We start from the raw sequence: 20,086 nt of genomic DNA on the forward strand, positions 1-20,086 counted from the left end.
GATGGGGGCTGGTTTTTTCCTCGGGAAGCAGAAAAGAAAAGTGAGGTCTTTTCATACGTATCTTTGATCAGTTGGGACTTGACAAATTATTTTCCTAGGAATTTCTCTATCCTTAATGCCACAGGGGGAAAAAAATGGATTTACTCAAAAAGAATAGCTTTTATGTTTCAGAAATTAGAGCAATGTAAAAGCTTTTCTTAGGTTCCTTTATCTATCTCTCTCTGCCTCTCTTTCTCTCTCTCCCCTTCTTTTTCTGCGAATGTATTTTTCCCCCCCCAGGAAAAGAAGGCAGATACCAGATAGATTTGGGAAACGCCACTGGCAATAGCTAAGCTTTTGGCTAGTTATTTCAATTGCATAAAAGTAACAGAAATGAGGCTGACTCCCTGAATACAATTGGTATTAAGAAAGCAAAGTCAAATCTTCTGCCCCCAGTTTCCCTTCTGGTACCTGTTTTTTTGGGGTTTTTTTGTTTGTTTGTTTGTTTTCCTCCTCTGGACTCGTGTTTTAGGGACAAACTTCAACCTTAAGAATACCTGAATTGTGTTTCAATTATCACATGCTCATGGTTTAGACATTCACTTACCTGACAGCAGAAGGCTATTTCTATATCAAGGTTTTTATCCACTATGGTACAATCTTAAAAAAAAAAAAAAAAAAGAAAGTGTTGAAAGTATCAGTGGTACAGGGCCGCCATGAACAGTTGGGCAGGCTGTGCACTGCACAACTTCAAGTGGGCCCCATTTGGCCAGACTATCAATGTGAATGACCTGCTATGAGGCGGTGCCCTGCTCAGTCTTTATAAGTGGGGGTGGCAGCTTTGAAAAGGAATTCACATAACCAAAGGGAAGACTGGAGAGTTGTAACTATAATAAAGGGACAATCTGGGGGATGTATGTGGAAGGAACTAAGAAAGAGTTTTGTGAGGGACTAAATTAAATGTGCACTAGTAGTTTGGGTCTGTTTATTTCTCCACTCAAGATTCTCTATTGAAAAGAGAAAGAAAGAGATGCAATAAGCCTTTTTTTGGGTCGCGTGCTCCCCACCTCTTGTCTAAGAAGAGGAAAGCTCTAAATTAACAGTGTTACTCTCCTAGTGCAGGTTCCCTCCAAGAAGACCCTAAAACAAGGATTTGGGTGCAGTGGTCTACGTGAGTGGAGTGAGACTCGAGATAAGGAAGGGCAAGAAACCAGTGAAGGGTGTGGTAACAAGCAGGTCGAGCTTCCCGGGTGGTACAGTGGTAAAGAATTCGCCTGCTAGTGCAAGAGAGGCAGGAGACCTGGGCTTAATCCCTGGGTCGGGAAGATCACCTGCAGAAGGAAACGGCAACCCACTCCAGTATTCTTGCCTGGAAAATCCCATGGACAGAAGAGCCTCGTGGGCCATAGTCCATGGGGTCACAAAGAGTCAGACACGGCTGAGCGACTAAACAACAGCAAGCAGGTCACCTCTGTGAGCAAGTGGGACTCAGTCCCCCGAGGGATCCCGTGAGAGACTGTAAAACAAACTCAAAGTGGTCCCATCAAAGGGACAGAAAGCTGAGCTATTTACAGGGTAGTCCTCTTGTCCCTCATTACTTGATTCCCTGACCAAGCACGTGCCTAAGGCTAGAGAAAGACGTCAAAGGCAGAGAGACTGAGATGCAGGAAGCTAGACTATCCACCCAGTCTGCAAGTGACCCAGAGGATGGGCCCAGGAGGCAGGGCTGGGCACTGACCCAGCCATTGCTGTGCCCACCAAGACGACACACAATGCAAATGATATAAACGCTCCCAAAGATTCAAGGTGCAATCTCCAAAAGAAAGAAGAACGGATGCAGGGAGGTCACAAAATACCAAATACCCATCACACAAGGAATCTAAGACGAATGCAATTTGTCTGGGTGTTGGCCCCGTCCCTGCCATTAAGTAGCCTCTTGGCCTTGGGCAAGTCACTGCCTCCACCCTGGAGATACCAGACCTTGGTTTCCTCTTCTCTAAAGATCAGTAGAGTATGAACATCTGATATTTCCAGGACCTAAACCTCAGGATTAGAAATGGGGCTTCCCTGGAAAAGAATCTGAAAGAATAAATATACATAAACTGAATCACGTTGCTATATACCTGAAACCAGCACAACATTGTAAGTCAAATTCAATTAAAAATAAATAGATAAGGGACTTCTTTAGTGGTTTAGTTTGTGTGCTTATGTGTATGTGTATGTGTGTGTGCACATGTGTGTATGTATGTATGTGTGTGCTTGTGTATATGTGTTTTTGTCTTATGTGCATGTGCTTGTGTCTCTGTATATGTGTATATTGTGTGCGCATGTGTGTGTACATGTATACTTGTGCTTGTGTCTGTCTGTATATGTGTGTACACGTGTGTGTGCTTGTGTCTGTGTGTGTATGTGCTTGTGTGTACTTGTTAACAAGAGAACAGTTCTCTTGGGACAATAGTTTGAGCCAATAAGAGCACCAAGCCTCCAAAAATCAATCCTAAAAAGCGGAGCCAGAGAAATATCCAGATGCCTCCTTGATTCTGCCGAGGAGAACATTCCACACTCAGCAGGCAGCCGCCTCAGACTGGTACCCAGCTCTGCCATCATCCACTGTCACCCCTTACAGAATCTCCGTCTCTTTATCCTCGAATCAGACACTGGTGCCTCACCTTCCTCACAAATTCCATCTGGTCAATGACCAAAAAATAAATGTGATTTTGTTTCACTAATTCTATTCCTAATTATAAAGAGAATTTATCTTCATCTCAAAAAATAGAAAATATCCAAATACACAGAGAAACTTTAAACACCCACAATTCTCATCAGTACCCACAGTTCTCACCACTGTTATTGCATTCTATGTCCTGGTTTTACTCCTCTGAGCATGAATGAATGCAGATGTATTTAATAAAATTGAGATGCTGGTAGGCATGCTACTTGTGACCTACTCTTTCACTCACAATGGATCTTGAGCCTCTCCTTCAAACTGTCTTCATAGATGTATTTCTTAATGGCAAACTGGTATTGCACTGTCTGCTTGGACATTAATTTATTTACCCCAACTCCAGTTGTCTCCAGTTTTGTATGATTAAAAAAATCATAATGAACATCCCAGAAAACAAATATTTGAGCACACCCCAGATTATGACCTTAGGACCAATTCCTTAGAGCAGAGTTGTCCAGTTAAATGATTAGCACATTTTTAAGCCTTTTGATCTATTTTGCTAAACTCTCCTCCCAAATGGTTTATCTATCTTCATTCCAGCCAGGAGTTTATGAAATTTCTTATTTTTCTCATTAGCAACATTATTATTATTATTTGGCCATGGCAGGTGATTTGTGGGATCTTAGTTCCCTGACGAGGGGTTGAACACAGCCCCTCAGCAGTGAAAGCTCCATGTCCTAACTGCTGGACCATCAGGGAATTTCCTGTATTGTTATAATTATTATTAAAATATGCATTTGCTAAGTCAATGAATAAAAAGTTACATGTAACTTGCATTTCATGCTTCAAAGTCTTTCTTTATTAAGCATGTACTGAGATAGGGACTTAATGGACATGTCCAGAGATAATTATCACAAACCTCACAACAGTCCTTTGAAGCAGGTAAAAGAGGTCCTTTTCGTGACCGAGGAAGCCAAGGCTTGGACAGACTTAGGTTCCAAGCTGAGCTCTGCCACCCACACCAGCTGTGTGCTGTTGTGAGTGTTCCCAACCTCTCCAGGCTCATACTAGTGGTCATACTAATGGTCTCTGATGGTGCTCCTCTGCCTCATAATTTTAAGTCCCACATTTGAGTGCTCGTGTCAGACAAGGAAGCCAGAAGGATGCTGTAATGTTCTTCTCCCAAGTACAAAGAAGCCCACCAGCTCATGAAACCTGTCTGTCCTCTGCAGTTGTGGTGAGAAACTGGAAAAGACCTTAACACCATCAGTAGGTCCTCAACAGGTACTCAACAGAGTATCTATCACACAGGCTGGGACTCCAACACATGCTTGTTGAACAAATGAATAAATGTAGACTCAGTGATTACTATCCATTCATGAACATGTAGCTCATTCCTCTATCCCCATTTCTGCCTCAGCACCTTTGCACAAGCTGTTCCCACTGCCTGAAGGGTTTCCTTCCCAACTTTTCACTTGGCTAATTCAACTCATCATTCAGGGCTCAAATACCAGGTTAGGACTCCATGTTGTATTTCTTTATGATATTATGCACACTGCTTTCATAGTTTTTCCTGCCTTTGTAATTACTAATTAAGAAGACAATTACCTAAGGGCTGTTTCTCTTAGTAAACCATAAACTCCAGGATGACAGAACCTCTATCACCTTGTTCATCACCATGCCCTCAGTACTTATCCCTTGTCCAGTCCAGAGCAAGCATCCAATAAAGATATTACAGAAATATAATAATTTGTGTTGTGTCTTTTTTAATTTTTAAAGATTTTTCTTGATGTGGACCATTTTAAAAGTCTTTATTGAATTTGTTCCAGTACTGATTCTGCTTTATGCTTTGGTTTTTTGGCCATGAGGCATGTGGGATCTTAGTGCCTCTATGAAGGATCAAACCCACATCCCCTGCCTTGGAAGGCAAAGTCTTAACCCCTGGACCACAAGGGACGTCCCCAATGTTGTGTCTTTTGACATCTAAACAATGATAAGACTACATGAATCTTTGGATATGACATCCTTAAACCTACCAATTTGGTATAAAGATCCTTTATTACCACTGTTTGGAACCCAAAGAAGTCAGTTGGCTTCTGTTATGGAAGGACAGTGTCCCTTTTCTGATTTATGAAGCTTGGACATATTTTTAATGATTCTTCAAAGAAGCGACTGTTTGAGTGCTGGAGATAGGAGCGTTAACTCAGTATTCTTGTGATACCCTTGAGAAGGACTAAGACTGCTTATCTTGTGTAGTTGGTTAATTAGTTGGGAAGGTAAGTTTTTCAAGCCCCCTTTATTAACTCATGAGAGTAAATATCTACTTAAGAGTACAGTCAGAACTTCTCCAGTGAAACTTAACTCATTCATTCTCTGTGGGGACAGGAAGGCCATTGACCTAGTTTCTCCATCATATTTGAAAGAAGCTGAATTGTCATCTCTTTATAATTAATTCACACTTCTTGGGAGTTCTCTGCTAGGAAAGGTCCAGGGAGACCTGATTAAATGAATAATTTGGAATCAACAAGCCAGTTGTTCCTGTTTTAAGGCAATGTGACATATTTGATGGTTCTAGATCATTTAAAAGGTATGGGCACCAAAATTATAAAAATAGAAAAAAAAAATGGCGGCACTAATCTCGTTACTGGTTTGCTGCTCTGTTTTGCCCTATAAGGGTCAGGACAAACTCAAACATCCTAAATTTGTGGGCTTTGAGTAAATATCCACAGAAAGTTCAGAAAGTTACCTGTACTGGGGACCTCCAAAACTATTAATTGCAGTAAATTAACTCAAAGAAATCTTTCAGAAAATCAAGTATTAAGTATTAGGTATGGCCAATATCTGTTTTGTTTTTTTTTTGGTTAGTTGGGATTCCTGATTTTTCTTTTCCAGTGCTGACTCAAATTCAATTAAAACAAATATCTCCATTCCAGAAGTCTAAGTCAGTGGATAAACACATTCAGCTCCATCACACTTGAATACGGGATTCCAAACACCCCTGAGAACAGCTGGAGAAAGCAGATGGGGCGAAAAATTCACCTGCCAGACAACTTCTCCTTCTGTTTCCTCCACTGAATTTCCTCTCAATTCAGTCCATTGAAAGAACACGGGGGGAAAAAAAATGGGTGTTCAAGTCCCTTGTACTTTTTAAAGCACATGGTATTTATTAGGCATTAACTGGCACACAAATATACGAAACAAGTACTTAATTCTCACCCCACCCCGCCCTTAGCAACATAAAAAGACATAATCGCAGAAAGACACTCACATGACAAACAGACTCACACACTCTTACGTACTTGAACATACGCAGTCTCACATATTACCCTGTTCTCTTTATTAGGGTCACTTAAAAAAAAAAAAAACAATAACTTTTTTTAATCATGAAAGCAAAGCACATTTGAAAGGGAAGAAAAAATGCAAACTTGGTTTTGAGTATCAATAAAATTAAAAGCTTTTGGCCAGCTCCCATGCTGGATTCCATTTCAGGCTATTACTTAATTAGAAGTCTTCTTTATAAATAAATAGTACCAGTAAAATATTACATCTGAAGAACCCTGCAATAATGTTTTACTTACACACTTTTTTTTAATAACCATTTTCTGCTTTCAATAACCACAGTTTAGGGTCTGCATTTGGTGCTGGTATGATGCCTTTGGAGAATGCTCCTCGGTGAGTAAGTCTGGCTGCTTCTTTAGGGATGGTGGTGTTGGTTTTGCATCCAGTTTGGGTCATCGGCGGCGGTGATGGAGGTTTGGAAGCTGGGGGCTGGCTTTTTGTTTTTTTTTGGTTATCAGGACGAATATTTATTTTGGCTTTTTCACAACGCTTGTCAGCACAGAGCTTGCGCCTTGCTTATCACAGTTCTGCCCGCATGTAAACCGGGGCTTTTTAAGTTTTTCAAAGCGAGATTTCCGGTTGGGAAGGTATAGGCCACGTTTCAGTGGGCGGGAAGGACACGGAGCCGGGGAGACAGGAGGGCCGAGTGAGATAGGACGCCAGATGGAGTCCGGCGTTATCCTGACCCCACTGGTGGGCAGGAGGTGAACCTGGGCTCCGTGAGGATGGGGAAGGGAGGCCAAGATTGGAGAGAAGCTGAGAGGCAGGGAAGCCTGACAGAAACATCCCTGGCAGAGGTAGGTAATTTCTTAGTCAAGAGGGAGGGTGGCCAATTTAGGTTTGGGGGTTGGAGGAGTATTTGAGGGGAACCCCACAAGTACATATCTTGAAACATACTTGTCTCAGACCTCCCCCAGAATAAGGGACTGGGTCCCATTAAGAAAATTGAAAGAAAAAATATATTATTATTTATTATATAACAACGTCAACATTAACACCAAGACAGGGAAGGACTCCAACTACGCATGAGGATCAAACACTCCAGGAGGCAGGACTTTCTGGAGACCAAAAGAAGAAATCAGAGAGGGCGTCCTAGAGGTGGTGTGATTGTGGCCGGTCGAGGAAGGCGGTGGTCGTGGAGGAGTGCGGGGTGGGGAGGGGGGGGCGACGGGGACTCATCTCTTCTTGTTGTTTTTTAGTTTTGAGACAAAACAAAGTCACATTTTTTGAATTGTGGTTTCAAGCGACTGATTACATCAGTGTCGGGGGCGGGGTGTGGGGGCAGGGGCAGTTCTCAAGTGCAGACGTGAACGCGCGGTGAAATGAGACATTCCGTCCGTGGGGTTCTCCCTGTGGCCGGCTCTCTCTCCCTCCCTCTCTCCCCTCCCTCTGGAAAACGGCAGCAGAGGAGCAGGCCTGGCCTTAGCTGTTGTCATTCCACTCTGGAACCATGCCGACTCCGTGCACGGCCGAGTGATACTGATGTGGGGACAGGGTCCTTGGTACACCGTGAGCGTACAGAAACTCCGACGCCTGGAGGCTGCCCGGGGACTGGAGGCCAGTCTGAGGCCCGCACTGCCTGACCACAGGCTGGTGGGCCACGGAGGTCTGGTGTTGGAACATTCCCTCTCCAAGCTGCGGGGAGCCGTGGTTGGCCATGCCGGCCAGCCGGGGCACCAGGGGCCCCGAGGTGAAGTGGGCGGAGAAGTGCTGATAGGGCAGCCTGTCCATGGGCTGAACGGCGGTGACCGTGCAGCTGCTATACGAGGACATGCTGGGCCAGGCATTGCAGCTAATGTCCTCCAGGCTGGGCACGGGCTCGCTGGGGGGCGCGGAGCTGGCGTACATGCAGGCCTGCCGCTGGGCTGACTCTGTCCGGTAGGAGGCACCCAGGCCCTGCTGCTGGGGGTAGCCGGAGCGGTAGAAGGGGTCCTCCTCACTAGGCGATGTCTCCATGTAGGGCTTCTTATAGGGATGGTCTGTGCTGGAACATTCTTCATCTGCGGGAAGACAGGAGGACAGACACCCATGAGGCTAGGGACCAGCCACCCCACAGCTCAAGGCTGAGATACCCATTTGGCCCCAGGATGGAAGGATTAAGTCTGAAAGATGGTTAGCTCCAACCTCCGTTCCAATCATAAAGGGGGTGGCCTGTCACGGCTAAGACTTTGGGCCACAGAGCCCTAAGTAAACAGCTTGACCTTTCCGAGCCCAGTTTCTTTTTTAAAAAATCAATTTTAGTGTATTCCCTCAGTAGAACATTAATGCAATTGTTAGAGAAGATGCTTTGTATAAATTCTAGAAGGTGGGGAAATTGAGCTCAGCTTCTTCACCTGTAAAATGGAAAGAGTCATAATGGCACTTTCTAGAAAGGGAAGCACTAAATGAAATGGGAAAATATAGGTTAAGAACTTAGTCCAGAGCTTGGTACAAGGAAATGCTCAATAAATGACAATTATTATTATTCTCTTCCCTCCTCCCCAGCATGTAAATTTTATGAAGGCAACACATGGTCTGGAAAAGCCATCACTATCTTCCCAGAATTTGGGACATATACCTGGTAACAACAATAACAACAGCATCAACCATAGCAATAAAAACACATACAGTGCTTACTGCCTGTCACTGTTCTGAGTACTCTTCATGAGGTCACCCATTTAATCTCAACAAACTCACGAGGCGGGTTCTCTTAGTATCCTCATCTTACAGATGAGACGAAGGAGACACACAGAGGCCGAGATAGTATGGGAAGCCCAGAAAGGAGGGGTATGTGTGTATGTACGGCCGATTCATCCCACTGTACGGTAGAAACTAACATGACGTCATAAAGTAACTAGAAGGAGAAGGGGACGACAGAAGATGAGATGGTTGAATGGCATCACCGACTCAATGCACATGAACCTGCGCAAACTCCGGGAGATAGCAAAGGACAGGGGAGCCTGGCGTGCTGCAGTCCACGGAGTCGCCAAGAGTCAGACATGACTGAGAGACTCAACAAAGACAACGACAAAAGAAACTTGCCCGTGGTCCTCTGTGGCTGATAAACAGTGCAGCTGGGATTAGAATCCGAGGAATCGCGTGATAAAATCCCTGCTTTTCAATCCATGCTAGACCGTAAGACATGCAGCAAATACTTCTGCAACGGATGGAACAGTGCGTGGACAGATGGATACATGGATGGAAACGGAAATGAATCCCCAAATCCCTTCCTGACATCTCATGTGAACAAGGACCCAGTGAGGATCTGTGGAGTTGGTACCAATTAGTATGTCACCATTTCCTCACTGAGCAAGTCACTTCCTTCCTGTGGGCACTAATTAATCCCTAATACAGAACAATGGCGAGAGAGTTCTGTGCTGAAAGAGGGTCTTCCTTACCCACTTTGGGTTCTAACAAAAGTGCTGGGCTCTCTTCTAGGAAAAAACACAACATTTTGAGAACTACAGGTATAGACAAAAGCGATGCGGACAACTTCAAGGGGCCCAAAGACCCCCTAAAATGCAGACCTCAGTTAAGAAACCTAGACATGCCTGACTCTGGCCCTTTTATTTAATATCGGTGGGACACTAGCAAGGTATCTGCCATCTCTGGGACTCCTTTTTATCACCTTTGAATCAGAGTCAGCAATACTTCCCTCACTGGGCAGCTCAGGCGTAATAATATCGAGCATGGAAATCTCCTGCATCTATCACCCAGGGCAGCTCGTGTTGCCAGGGTAACACCACCTGTGTCCCAGCAGACCTCATCCATAATAACACACCTCCAGGTGTTTCCTTCAGGGGAAGCAGTCCTAGGGAGTTTCTACCCAGGCGTAAACCTCACATGGATTCATTCCTTGGCTGGGATTTTACTCCCCAAGCTGGAGATTTTTCTTTCCTCACTTCCGATCTCTTTCTAATGAACAACACTAAGAAATATGCCGATAATAATTGAGAACTAGACTTAGAAAACAGAGTCTTTTCCCAGCTGTGCTGTCAAATGGTGGTATGGTGTGGGTAAACCACTCTATCTTTCGTGCCTAAACTTCTTTATAATAAAAGGACATACTGGTCTCTTTAAAAAAAAAAAAGAAGTCTATATAAAAAAAGGAACTATGCCATGTTTGGGGTGTGAAGAAAAATGAAACGCTGGGACACTCCCACATCTGTGACCACAGTGATGGTTGATGGCAGACACAGGACCAAATAAGGAAGGAAATAGGAGCTAGAATTTATTGAGCACCTACTAAGGGGCCTAACTCTAATCGCACCATCATTCCTCAAGGCGGCTGTTCTCATTCTCATCTCTTAGAGGCAGAAACTGAAGCTCAGAGGAGTGACCTACTCAAGGCCATTACAGCTGGGAAGGAGTGGAGGCTGGGATCAAAGACATGACTAATTCACCTTGCCTCCAGCTCTCTGGATTTCTACTAGCCAATGCCACTCACTCAGCCACCCAACAAATACCGACTGAGCCCCGACCAAGCCCCTACCAGGTGCTGGTCAACTGCTATGGTCCTGCTCAGAGCACATCCTTGGCCCCTCTCCATCCTCCCCCGTCCAGGGGCAAGGGAACGAGGGCAGGACCTGTGAGAGCAAGAGGCTGACACTGTGATGAGCAGGTAGTCCTTAGAGGTAAAGCTTCAAGTCCGTCTTCTCCTCACAGTAAGTCCTATGGCTTAGCACTGGACTATAAACCAACAGCCCATGCCAAGTAGGGTAGCTTGGATGTGGGTTCCACCCAACATCTCCACTCTCATCATTCTCCAGGTGATACCCCAGGTACGTCCAAAATCTCCCCCCAAACATGTATCTTCACATCTAGGTTGCATCCATCAATAGCAAGCACTTATTTTCAGCTAAATTCTTTCTGGGACACATCTGGGACCCATAGGATACTCAAACATTGGTCCCCAAAAATTGAAAAATGAAATCATCATTCTTCCAGGTGTTCTAGCTACATGATGCCAACCATCCAGATGTTTGAAGACATCCAGATGAGGAAGGGTCCATATTTTTCACTTTTCAACCTAGCATTTTGGGGGCATCTTAAGGACACCGCTACACTCCACTTATTTTTTTTTTGTCCTGGCCACCTCCTCCTTCGATTCTTTCCCTCCATTCTTCCTTCCCTCCACCCCTCAGATCCATAAATCTGAATGTTTCCATTGTTGCTGGAATCATAACCTTTGGGTTTTTCATTTAACCAGGGCGTTCCCCTTTTCAATAATAGAAAGTACAGCTGCAGGGTACCCTTGGCAAGAGAAAAAAAAAGGCAAACTAACCAGTCCCAAGTTTCTGATCCCCTTCCAGATTGGTTACAAGTTAAAAAAAGGAAGGATAATATGAAAAAGGCCAGAGCCACATTTTGGAAAATCGTAAAATTACACATTCCAAGGCTTAATACTCCAAAGACCTGATGCAGAGTCCTAAGAAAACCTTGATGCTGGATTATTGATGGAAACAGGACTTAAGCATCTCCAGCTTCTCTTGGTCCTCATCACACTGTAAAGAAATTCCAAAGCCAGGATCAAAACTTCATGCTGGTCATGATAAGTGCTTGGGATGTAATCTCTGTGTTTATTTTCGTGATGGTTTGGTTTCTATCTTTTTATTGGGAGCCTGATAACTGATCAACAGCAAACACATCTGTCCCAGCTGAGTCCTGCTTATCTTCCACAGTTGGGGGAATGGGCTTCAGTCAAAGGTCAAGTCCTTGATGAGATGAGTCCACAGCTCGATTTTAGAAAGCTGCATATGGGTGGTCAATTATACTTCAAATGTCCAAAACCCAGCTGAGTTCCTTGGATAACAGTAAAGCTCTTCCTGATTCTGACCACCAATCACCACGCCACACTGTGAAAAACCCTAGTGTCCGGCGTGTTTCCGGATATTGTTGATTCTGGATAAAATGGCTTTAATGATGAATCCAGGATATAGATTTTAGGGCACTGAGTTATGTCTCTTGACTCACTGGCTACATGACCTTGGGCAAACCCCTATACCATTCCAATCTCAATTCTTGTTTGTATTATACATGGGGTGCTAATGTTCTAAGTCACTTCAGTCGTGTCCAACTCTTTGAGACCTCATGGACTGTAGCCCACCAGGCTCTTTTGTCCGTGGGATTCTCCAGGCAAGAATACTGTTGCTATTCCCTTCTCTAAGGGATCTTCCCAACCCAGGGATCAAACCTGAGTCTCCTGTGGCTCCTGCATCAAAGGCAGATTCTTTACCACTGAGTGGTCGAGGAAACCCATTATACATGGAGATGATACATAAATTTCATGTGAAGGAATTGAGATAATAATAGAGCAGTCTAGTTTCTATTTTCCTTGTACTTAAGCTAAGTATTCAAATCTTATCTGCCCAAGTAATACAATTCTACTCTCTTTCCCCTCTTGGAAGACTGGATAGATGGCTCTGTGAAGGTCGTCCAATACTGGAAGGTACTTGGGTGAACTCCAGAGCTAGGAAACTCACAGAGCTAATTTCAAATCTCTGATCCCACTGAGCAAACATTGCCATCACTGCCAAACGGGTCACTTCCCTTGCTGATGGAGTTCATTCAGATGAAAGATTGTGGGGGAGTCTTCACAGATAAAGACACTGGAGGCAGAGAGATAAAATGCCACTCCTTAACTGAGTGACCTTTGCCAAGTCAGAAGTAGAACTCTAATTCAGGCCTTATGACTCTGAACAGTGCTCTTTCTGATAGACTGCCCCAGCCCTTCAGCCTTCAGGAAACCCACTGTGTTCAGAGACTATGAAAAGGTTGTAACCTTGATCCTTTGGATGGATGGGTGGATGGGTTGATGGACAGATGGATGGACAGATAGATAGATGCAAGGACAGATGGATGAATAGATGGGTGGATGGATGAATAGACAGATGGGTTGATGGATGGGTGGACAGATGAATGGATAGATGGATGGACAGATAGATACATGGAAGGACAGATGGATGAATGGATGGGTGGATGGATAAACAGATGGATGGGTGGATGGATGAATAGATGGATGGGTGGATGGATGGATGGACAGATGAATGGATAGATGGATGGACAGATAGATATATGAAAGGACAGATGGATGAATGGATGGGTGGGTGGAGGAATAGATGGATGGATGGACAGACAGATGGATAGATGGTTGGATGAATGGGTAGACTGGTGTGTATGAGTTTGTCCACATGTTGTTAGCTCTTAACCTTAAAGTACAAAGAACTTGGATGGTACTGTGGGAAGATTGGGAATCAAAAGACTTCAGTTCGAATCTCAGTGAGCCACTATCCAAAACCATGGGATGTACTGACTTGCTTGCTATCAGTCTCCCCCAGTGAGAATACAAGCTTCCTGGGAATACAGACCTTTGCCATCTCTCTCCCCTTATCTTCAGCATACAGCACACTGCCCAGTACAAAGTAAGTGTGCCATTAATATTTACTTGATGACCGCAGCCTGGATCGGCCACTCACCAGCCACATAACCTTGGGAATCTACCCCAAGCTCTTATGCCTCTATTTGCCTCCTATTTGCCAAGGGGGTGGAAGGCATCTCCTGTGACTCAAAGACTACAGGGAGACTCCAGTGAAGGAAAGGTGTGGGAATGCTCTAAAAACCAAGGAGGCTGAGGAAATGCAAAGCCCTTGACGGTACCCAGTTCCTCTCCCCTTTCCCTCTCAGTATCCAGTGCAGTAACTGGCTTTGCTAAAACCTTTATTTGGGTCGCCTCTGGTTTCCAGTGATTGGGGAGGGCCGTCAGGGTGGGAAGGAGAGAGAAAGACAGACAAGTGGTCTCCCAGGCCCGGGTGGACTGGATGTGATGGAGTGGCGTTGATAAAACACTTTCCCAGCTTTTTAGCTCCTCCCATCAGGAGAGATAGTTTGGAGACAGCTGGGTCCAAACACAAGGGGCCCCTTGGCCGGCCTGGTCCTTTGACATTTCACTGGGGCTGCCTCCTGGGCCAGTTGGAAAGGAGACAGACAATGAGGGGAAGTCAGATAGTGGGGCAGGCAGGGGCCGGGGTGGGGGAGAAGCCACCCATGGAGTTATCACTTAACGGGAGTCCCAAACTGGAAGGAAACCTCGGCTGATTCCTTATCGCTTTACAATGGAGGCTGATGATGAATTGCTTTTTGTCGTCTCCAAGGCAGGCAGGCAGGACAGATGGAGCTTGGCTGGAATGTTCTCTGTCCCCAGGAGCTGTCTTTTGGAGGTGGAGGGAGGCAAGAGGGGCAGAGGTTTCTGCAAAGGTAAAATGAGCCCTGCACCCCAAGTGCACAGACCTCAGAATGAATCAGGGGGTGGAGCTGCCTGCTCGCTGGGTGACTCTGTACCAGTTACTCCATCTCTCTGAGCCTCAGGGTCCACATCTGTCAAAGAGGGGGCAATCCTTCACCTTGTTATCTGCAACCAGTCACGACGTCCTGACTCCTCGAACATCTCCAGCTCTTCTCCACACTCCTTGGTCTGAGCCATCGCCATCTCACATACCTTGGGAGCCTACAATAGCCTATGAACCATCCCTGGCATCAATTCGACCCCAGCAAAGGGACTGCCTCAAAACAAAGCCAGAATCACATCCCTCATGGGTTCAAACTCCTGCAAAGGCCACCCATCAGTGTTAAGATAAAATCCGAACCCTTCAAAGTGGCTCACAAGGGCTGGCGTTGTGCTGGTCCCTGCCTTCCTCAGCAGCCTTCTCTCCCATCACTCTTCCCTGCTCTGTGCACAAACCATGCTGGTCTTACGTCCACTGCCCCAGTGAGAGGGGGCTCCCCATTTTTCAAGGGTCTGCACACATGCTCTTCTCTATGCCTAGACACCCACTTGACTCCCCAGTCTCATGTCTGACACCCACTCTACACAGACCTCAACTGAAATTCTTCCCCGATGCCCTACTCTAGGCCAATTACCCACTTTGCTGTTTTTATTTTTAATAACTTTCAAAAAACATTTATTTATTTGGCTGTGTCTGATCTTAGTTATAGCATGGTGTCCAGACTCAGCTGCCCCGTGGCATACAGGATCTCAGTTTCCCAACCAGGTATTGAACTCACGTCCCCTGCATTGGAAGTGTGGATTCTCAACCCCTGGGCCACCAGGGAAGTCCCCCACTTTGCTTTCTGTTAGCACTTTGTGCATCTCCTTCATAGCATTCGATCGCCACTGCCATCAAACAAGTCAATAACGAGTCACAGTAATGTCTGCACTGCTTGCAATGGTGTGCATTTCCCAAAGTCAGGACGGCCGTGAGCTCACTTTCAGTAGAGGTCTTGTAGGTACCAGGCTCTCACATGCCTGTACCTATCTCACAATCCCGGGTTCACCAGGATGATCTCATTTCATCTCATAACAACCCTGCAGCGAAAGCACTATTGTCCTCCCCATTCTGCAGAAAAGCTGGCTGAGGCTCAGAAAGCTGAAGCAAGTTACCCACCATCACGCTACTGGGAAGTATCAGCTGCTGGGAGAGACTGCAGTGGACCAGCCACTGACTCCAGCTTCCCCAGGGGCCACCTCAAGTCAATCCCAAGTTCATGCGAGGATCTCAGCAAAGTACCACGTGCAGGACAACTGTTCCCATCACCCAAAGAGGTTCATCAGCCTTGCATTCAAAGTCTTCCTCCTGTATCCTCTAGGAGTGCATTTCCAAGGATGCTGCTATCAATATTGAACCTAAAACAGCACCCTGATTCTTTGTAACTACCCCCTCTTCTTCTTGGTCTGGCATCAATTTAATCAAAAGACTCTTTAATTCAAACCTGTGAGCTCTTCAGCAGCAAACAGGACCCAATCCCAAAAGTAGAATCTCTAGTGAATGATGAAATTTGGAGACTGCAGCTCATAAGTAAAGGTCATGAAGGCAGGAAGGGTGGTGGTTCATAGTCCAGGCAGAGTCTGCAGGCCAGGTGTGGGTTCAAACTCTGCCTTCAAGAACCATCAGTTCGGACTTCCCTGGTGGTCCAGTGGTTGAGAGTCCGACTGCCAATGCAGGGGTCATAGGTTCGATCCCTGGTCTGGGAAGATTCCACATGCTACAGGGCAACTGAGCCTGTGCGCCACAGCTACTGAGCCTGTGCTCTAGAGCCTGGGAGACGCAACTACTGAGCCTGCGCGCCCTAGAGCCCGTGCTCACAGCAAGAGAAGCCGCCGCGATGAAACCCCATGCACCGCAGCTAGAGAGTAGCCCACACGCAGCAATGAAGTCCCAATGCAACCAAAATAAATAAGTAACTAAAAATCAATAAAGCATTTTGAAAAGTAGCTTTAAAAAAAAGAACCATCAGTGAAGTAAGTCAGAAAGAAAAATACCAATCGGTATATTAATGCACATATATGGAATTTAGAAAGATGGTAACAATGACCCAATATGTGAGACAGCAAAAGAGACAGATGTAAAGAACAGACTTTTGGACTCTGTGGGAGAAGGCGAGGGTGGGATGATTTGAGAGAATAGCATTGAAACATGTATATTACCATATGTGAAACAGATCACCAGTCCAAGCTCGATGCATGAGAGAGGGCACTCAAAGCCGGTGCACTGGGACAACCCTGAAGGATGGGATGGGGAAGGAGGTGGGAGGGGCGTTCAGGACGGGGGACAGAAGTACACCTGTGGCTGATTCATGTCAATGTATGGCAAAAACCACTACAATATTGTAAAGTAATTAGCCTCCAATTAAAATAAATTAATTAAAAGAAAAAAAAGAACCATCAGCTCACAGTTTTCCCTTAGGTTCCCCATTTGTAAAATGGGTTTATATAACAGTGCCTACTTAATAATGTTCCTGAAAAGGTTGTGGCCTGGAACCGCATCAGGGCTCCCTGAAATATAATATGAAACAGCATCTCTATACCGGGACCTGTGAGCTACAGGACATTCTTAACCCCTGCTTGTGCCTGAAGAGGCATATTGCAGGCATCTGGGCTCCAGCCCATCCGGCAGCGGGCGTGCTGGGAGTCAGGACAGGGGGCCTGATGGGCTGATGCTGCTCAGGCCTTCCAGATCCAAAGAGTTTGGATGGGCTTCAGGTAAGTCTGGAAAGGCCGGTCTTACCGGGTCAGCTCCCCAGCCCCAGGTTTGGACCCATGACAGCTTTTCCCTCTTTCAAAACGTGACTTTGGTAAATGTCAAATAGCCAAACTGTGTTCCTGTTCTCATGTCAAAAGAGAAGGTCCAGGCACCACTGGACTTTGAAAGGCGTCGTGCTGGCTGATGGGGCTTTGAAATCCAACAGGGAGCACTCAGAAGACAGGGCCACGGACCATCTGGAGCAAAACAGGGCTGGTTTATTAATTCAACCCAGCGCTGATTTCATAGCCTCTTCACATCAAGCTGAGGAGACAGGTCCAATCTACAGGCTCCAATCTACAGAGGTTTGTTGTGAGGTTTAGAGGCATTGAGTAAGTAACTTGCCCCTAATCATAAACATGTGAAAATGTCAAAGATCGGATTTATCTCACTAGTCTGACTCTGAAACTCACAGGCGTAAGCAAGAGGTTGCACAGTCCCCTCCCCTTATGTCTGTCTTCCCGAACCTTCACCTAAATGAGCAGCCTTCTCTTTACTTCCTCCTGGGATTCACTTAGCTTCCACCCACGGGGTGCTCACCAAGCACCAACTGCTCTCAGGAACTTAGCACTAGTTACAAAGTGACAAACTGACGCCCAGAGAGGCTAGGACACCTGCCTGAGGTCATCCAGGAAGCTGGTGGCAGAGCTGAGACTCAAATCTGTTTCCCTGGCCCCACTGCCCACATCCACACCTTCGATTCTGCCTTGGAAAATGTGCCACCAGAAATTTCCTGCCTTAACTTCCCCTCTGGACTCAGATAGCTTAGGAGGAAGTCATCCATTTCTCATTAGGCAAAGGAAATGATGAGATGTCTCAGACAACAGCCTAGGAGATTTAAAGAGGGGATGCACAGGAGACAAAATCTATCATGATTTTCTTTACTCCCTCTCCACCTTTTTTTTTTTTTTTTTTTTGGTACTGCTCTGGAAAAGAAAGAAGAGCTCAGAATCCACTTGGAAAAAACCTTACTCAAGGACTAAAGAGCACATCAAATTCCAAGGAGGTTCCCTGGAGTGTAGGTTGTAGGCTTATAATACAACCAAGACTCTGAAAGCATACTCCCTGACTACCCCTGACAACATAAACTTGGCTTTATCCTTTTGGGGTAATATTTCCTTTTCAGCAGCTAAAAAGAATGAGGCTGTTCTAGGATCATGAAAAGACATCTATAATGTATGCTACTGTAGAGCACAGGAAACTCTACTCAATATTATGTAACAACCTAAATAGGAAGAGAATTTGAAAAGGAATCAAAACATGTATATGTATGACTGATTCACTCTACAGTACACCTTAAACTAACACAACATTGTTCATTAACTATGAAAGTGAAAATCACTCAGTTGTGTCTGACTCTTTGCTACCCCACGGACTATACAGTCCATGGAACTCTCCAGGCCAGAATACTGGAGTGGGTAGCCTTTCCCTTCTCCAGGGGATCTTCCCAAATGAGGAATTGAACCCAGGCCTCTTGCACTGCAGGCGGATTCTTTACCAGCTGAGCCACCAGGGAAGCCCAAGAATACTGGGGTGGGTAGCCTATCCCTTCTCCAGGGGATCTTCCTGACCCAGGAATTGAACCCTGATCTCCTGCATTGCAGGTGGATTCTTTACCAGCTGAGCTACCAGGGAAGCCCTTTCATTAACTATATTCCTATATAAAATAAAAAGTTAAAAAAATACAATATATTCTAAAATTTTAAGAAATACAAGTTGCAAAACAGGTACAGTATGATATCAACAATTAAAAGTAAAAGCAAAACTCTGCATTTGTGTGTGTGTGCAAGTGTAAATAAATAAATGCGTCTGGACATTTCAAATAAGCTTTCCCCAAGGAAGGGGCTAGAACTTGGCAGAGATGTGACAAAGGAATCTTTAGCTGTACCAGAATGGTTTGACTCTCTTACAGTCTCTCAGTCCACTGCTTACATTTTAAAAATACATATACATGTAGTTAGGTGGATTTCCTTTTGTCAAGGGAAAGAAGAAGAAAAGAAAGTGGCCAGGTGGGCAGGGCAGTCGCACTCACCTTTCCTCTTGGTGCAATGGTAAATTTGGCTGTGCTCCTGGGGCAGTGGGTATGGGTTCGGTGGGGGCAGGAGGTCCTGGGAGGGGCCAGACACACCATTCTCACACTGGTACTGGGACCCCAAGTTGGATGAGGCGGACAGAGCTCGAGGCTCGCTGCTGAAAGGACTGTGGTTGGAGGCCACTTTCTGTCTCACTGTGCTCCTGGGAACCACGGGATATTCTTTACTGAAAGGGAGAAGATACAAAATAACATTTATCAGTGGCATGATCGAGATCTTTTCATTGTCTGAACCACAGGGTCAAAGAATCCACTGGGGGAAAAAATCACAGAATAAGAAACAAAGGGATCTTTGATGAATGGAGAGATACAGTTATACTCAAGAGCATCCTATGTCACGGACATATACATTTAGTCACCATCTTTTCATGTCTTATACTTTAGGCAAGTAGGTTCATGAACAGTTTTATATATATGCCGAAAGGTAAATGAGCACCCCCAGTTCAGAATTCCTCCTAAAAATCAACAAACACATGTCAGTTGAAATATTTCACCCTATTCTAGATGTCTTTGAATTCCCTAATTCAAATGCTAGAGAGCTGAGAAGTCACTGAGACTTAACTTCTTGGTCTCCATCTTTAAAATGGGGCTGTGGTCTTTCCCTGACATTAGTCAAGAATGGCAGCTGACCATCTAGGGTAGTCACAGAAAAATCTACATCACCCCAATCTGAAGAGTTTACTGCCTGTGCCTTAGAATTTCCTTTTGAGTTGCTGTACTTGTTGCCTCTGACAATACTTAACTTCTCTGTCCCTTGGTTTCCCACCTGTAAAAAATGGATAATAAACAAAATCTAGGTTCAAAGGATTGCTGAGAGAAGAAATGAGTTAATACATGTGAAAGCCTTACAGTGGCGTTTGTCACAACAAATGACAGCCATCAGCAGGACAGTCACAGTTTTGGAAACACAGTGCGGGGGAGGTGGGGGGCAGGAAGAGGGAAAGAAAGAGGACAGAG

At 45.3% G+C, this 20,086-nt stretch overlaps 1 protein-coding gene across 1 annotated transcript in view; it reads right to left on the reverse strand.

Moving 5' to 3' along the window:
* Window positions 1-7,405: 7,405 nt before the first annotated feature.
* The window catches only part of TBX5 (T-box transcription factor 5), a 47,258-nt gene continuing 34,577 nt past the window's right edge, over window positions 7,406-20,086 (reverse strand). Inside the window, exons 7-8 of the mRNA XM_061140843.1 lie at window positions 19,070-19,296; window positions 7,406-7,983 (exon numbers count right to left, since the gene is read on the reverse strand). Of these exons, the coding sequence (XP_060996826.1) occupies window positions 7,406-7,983; window positions 19,070-19,296 (805 nt within the window). The remainder of the gene's footprint in view (window positions 7,984-19,069; window positions 19,297-20,086) is intronic.

Source organism: Dama dama, chromosome 5 (genome assembly GCF_033118175.1).
Source record: "Dama dama isolate Ldn47 chromosome 5, ASM3311817v1, whole genome shotgun sequence".
In the NCBI taxonomy this organism is placed as follows: Eukaryota; Metazoa; Chordata; class Mammalia; order Artiodactyla; family Cervidae; genus Dama; species Dama dama.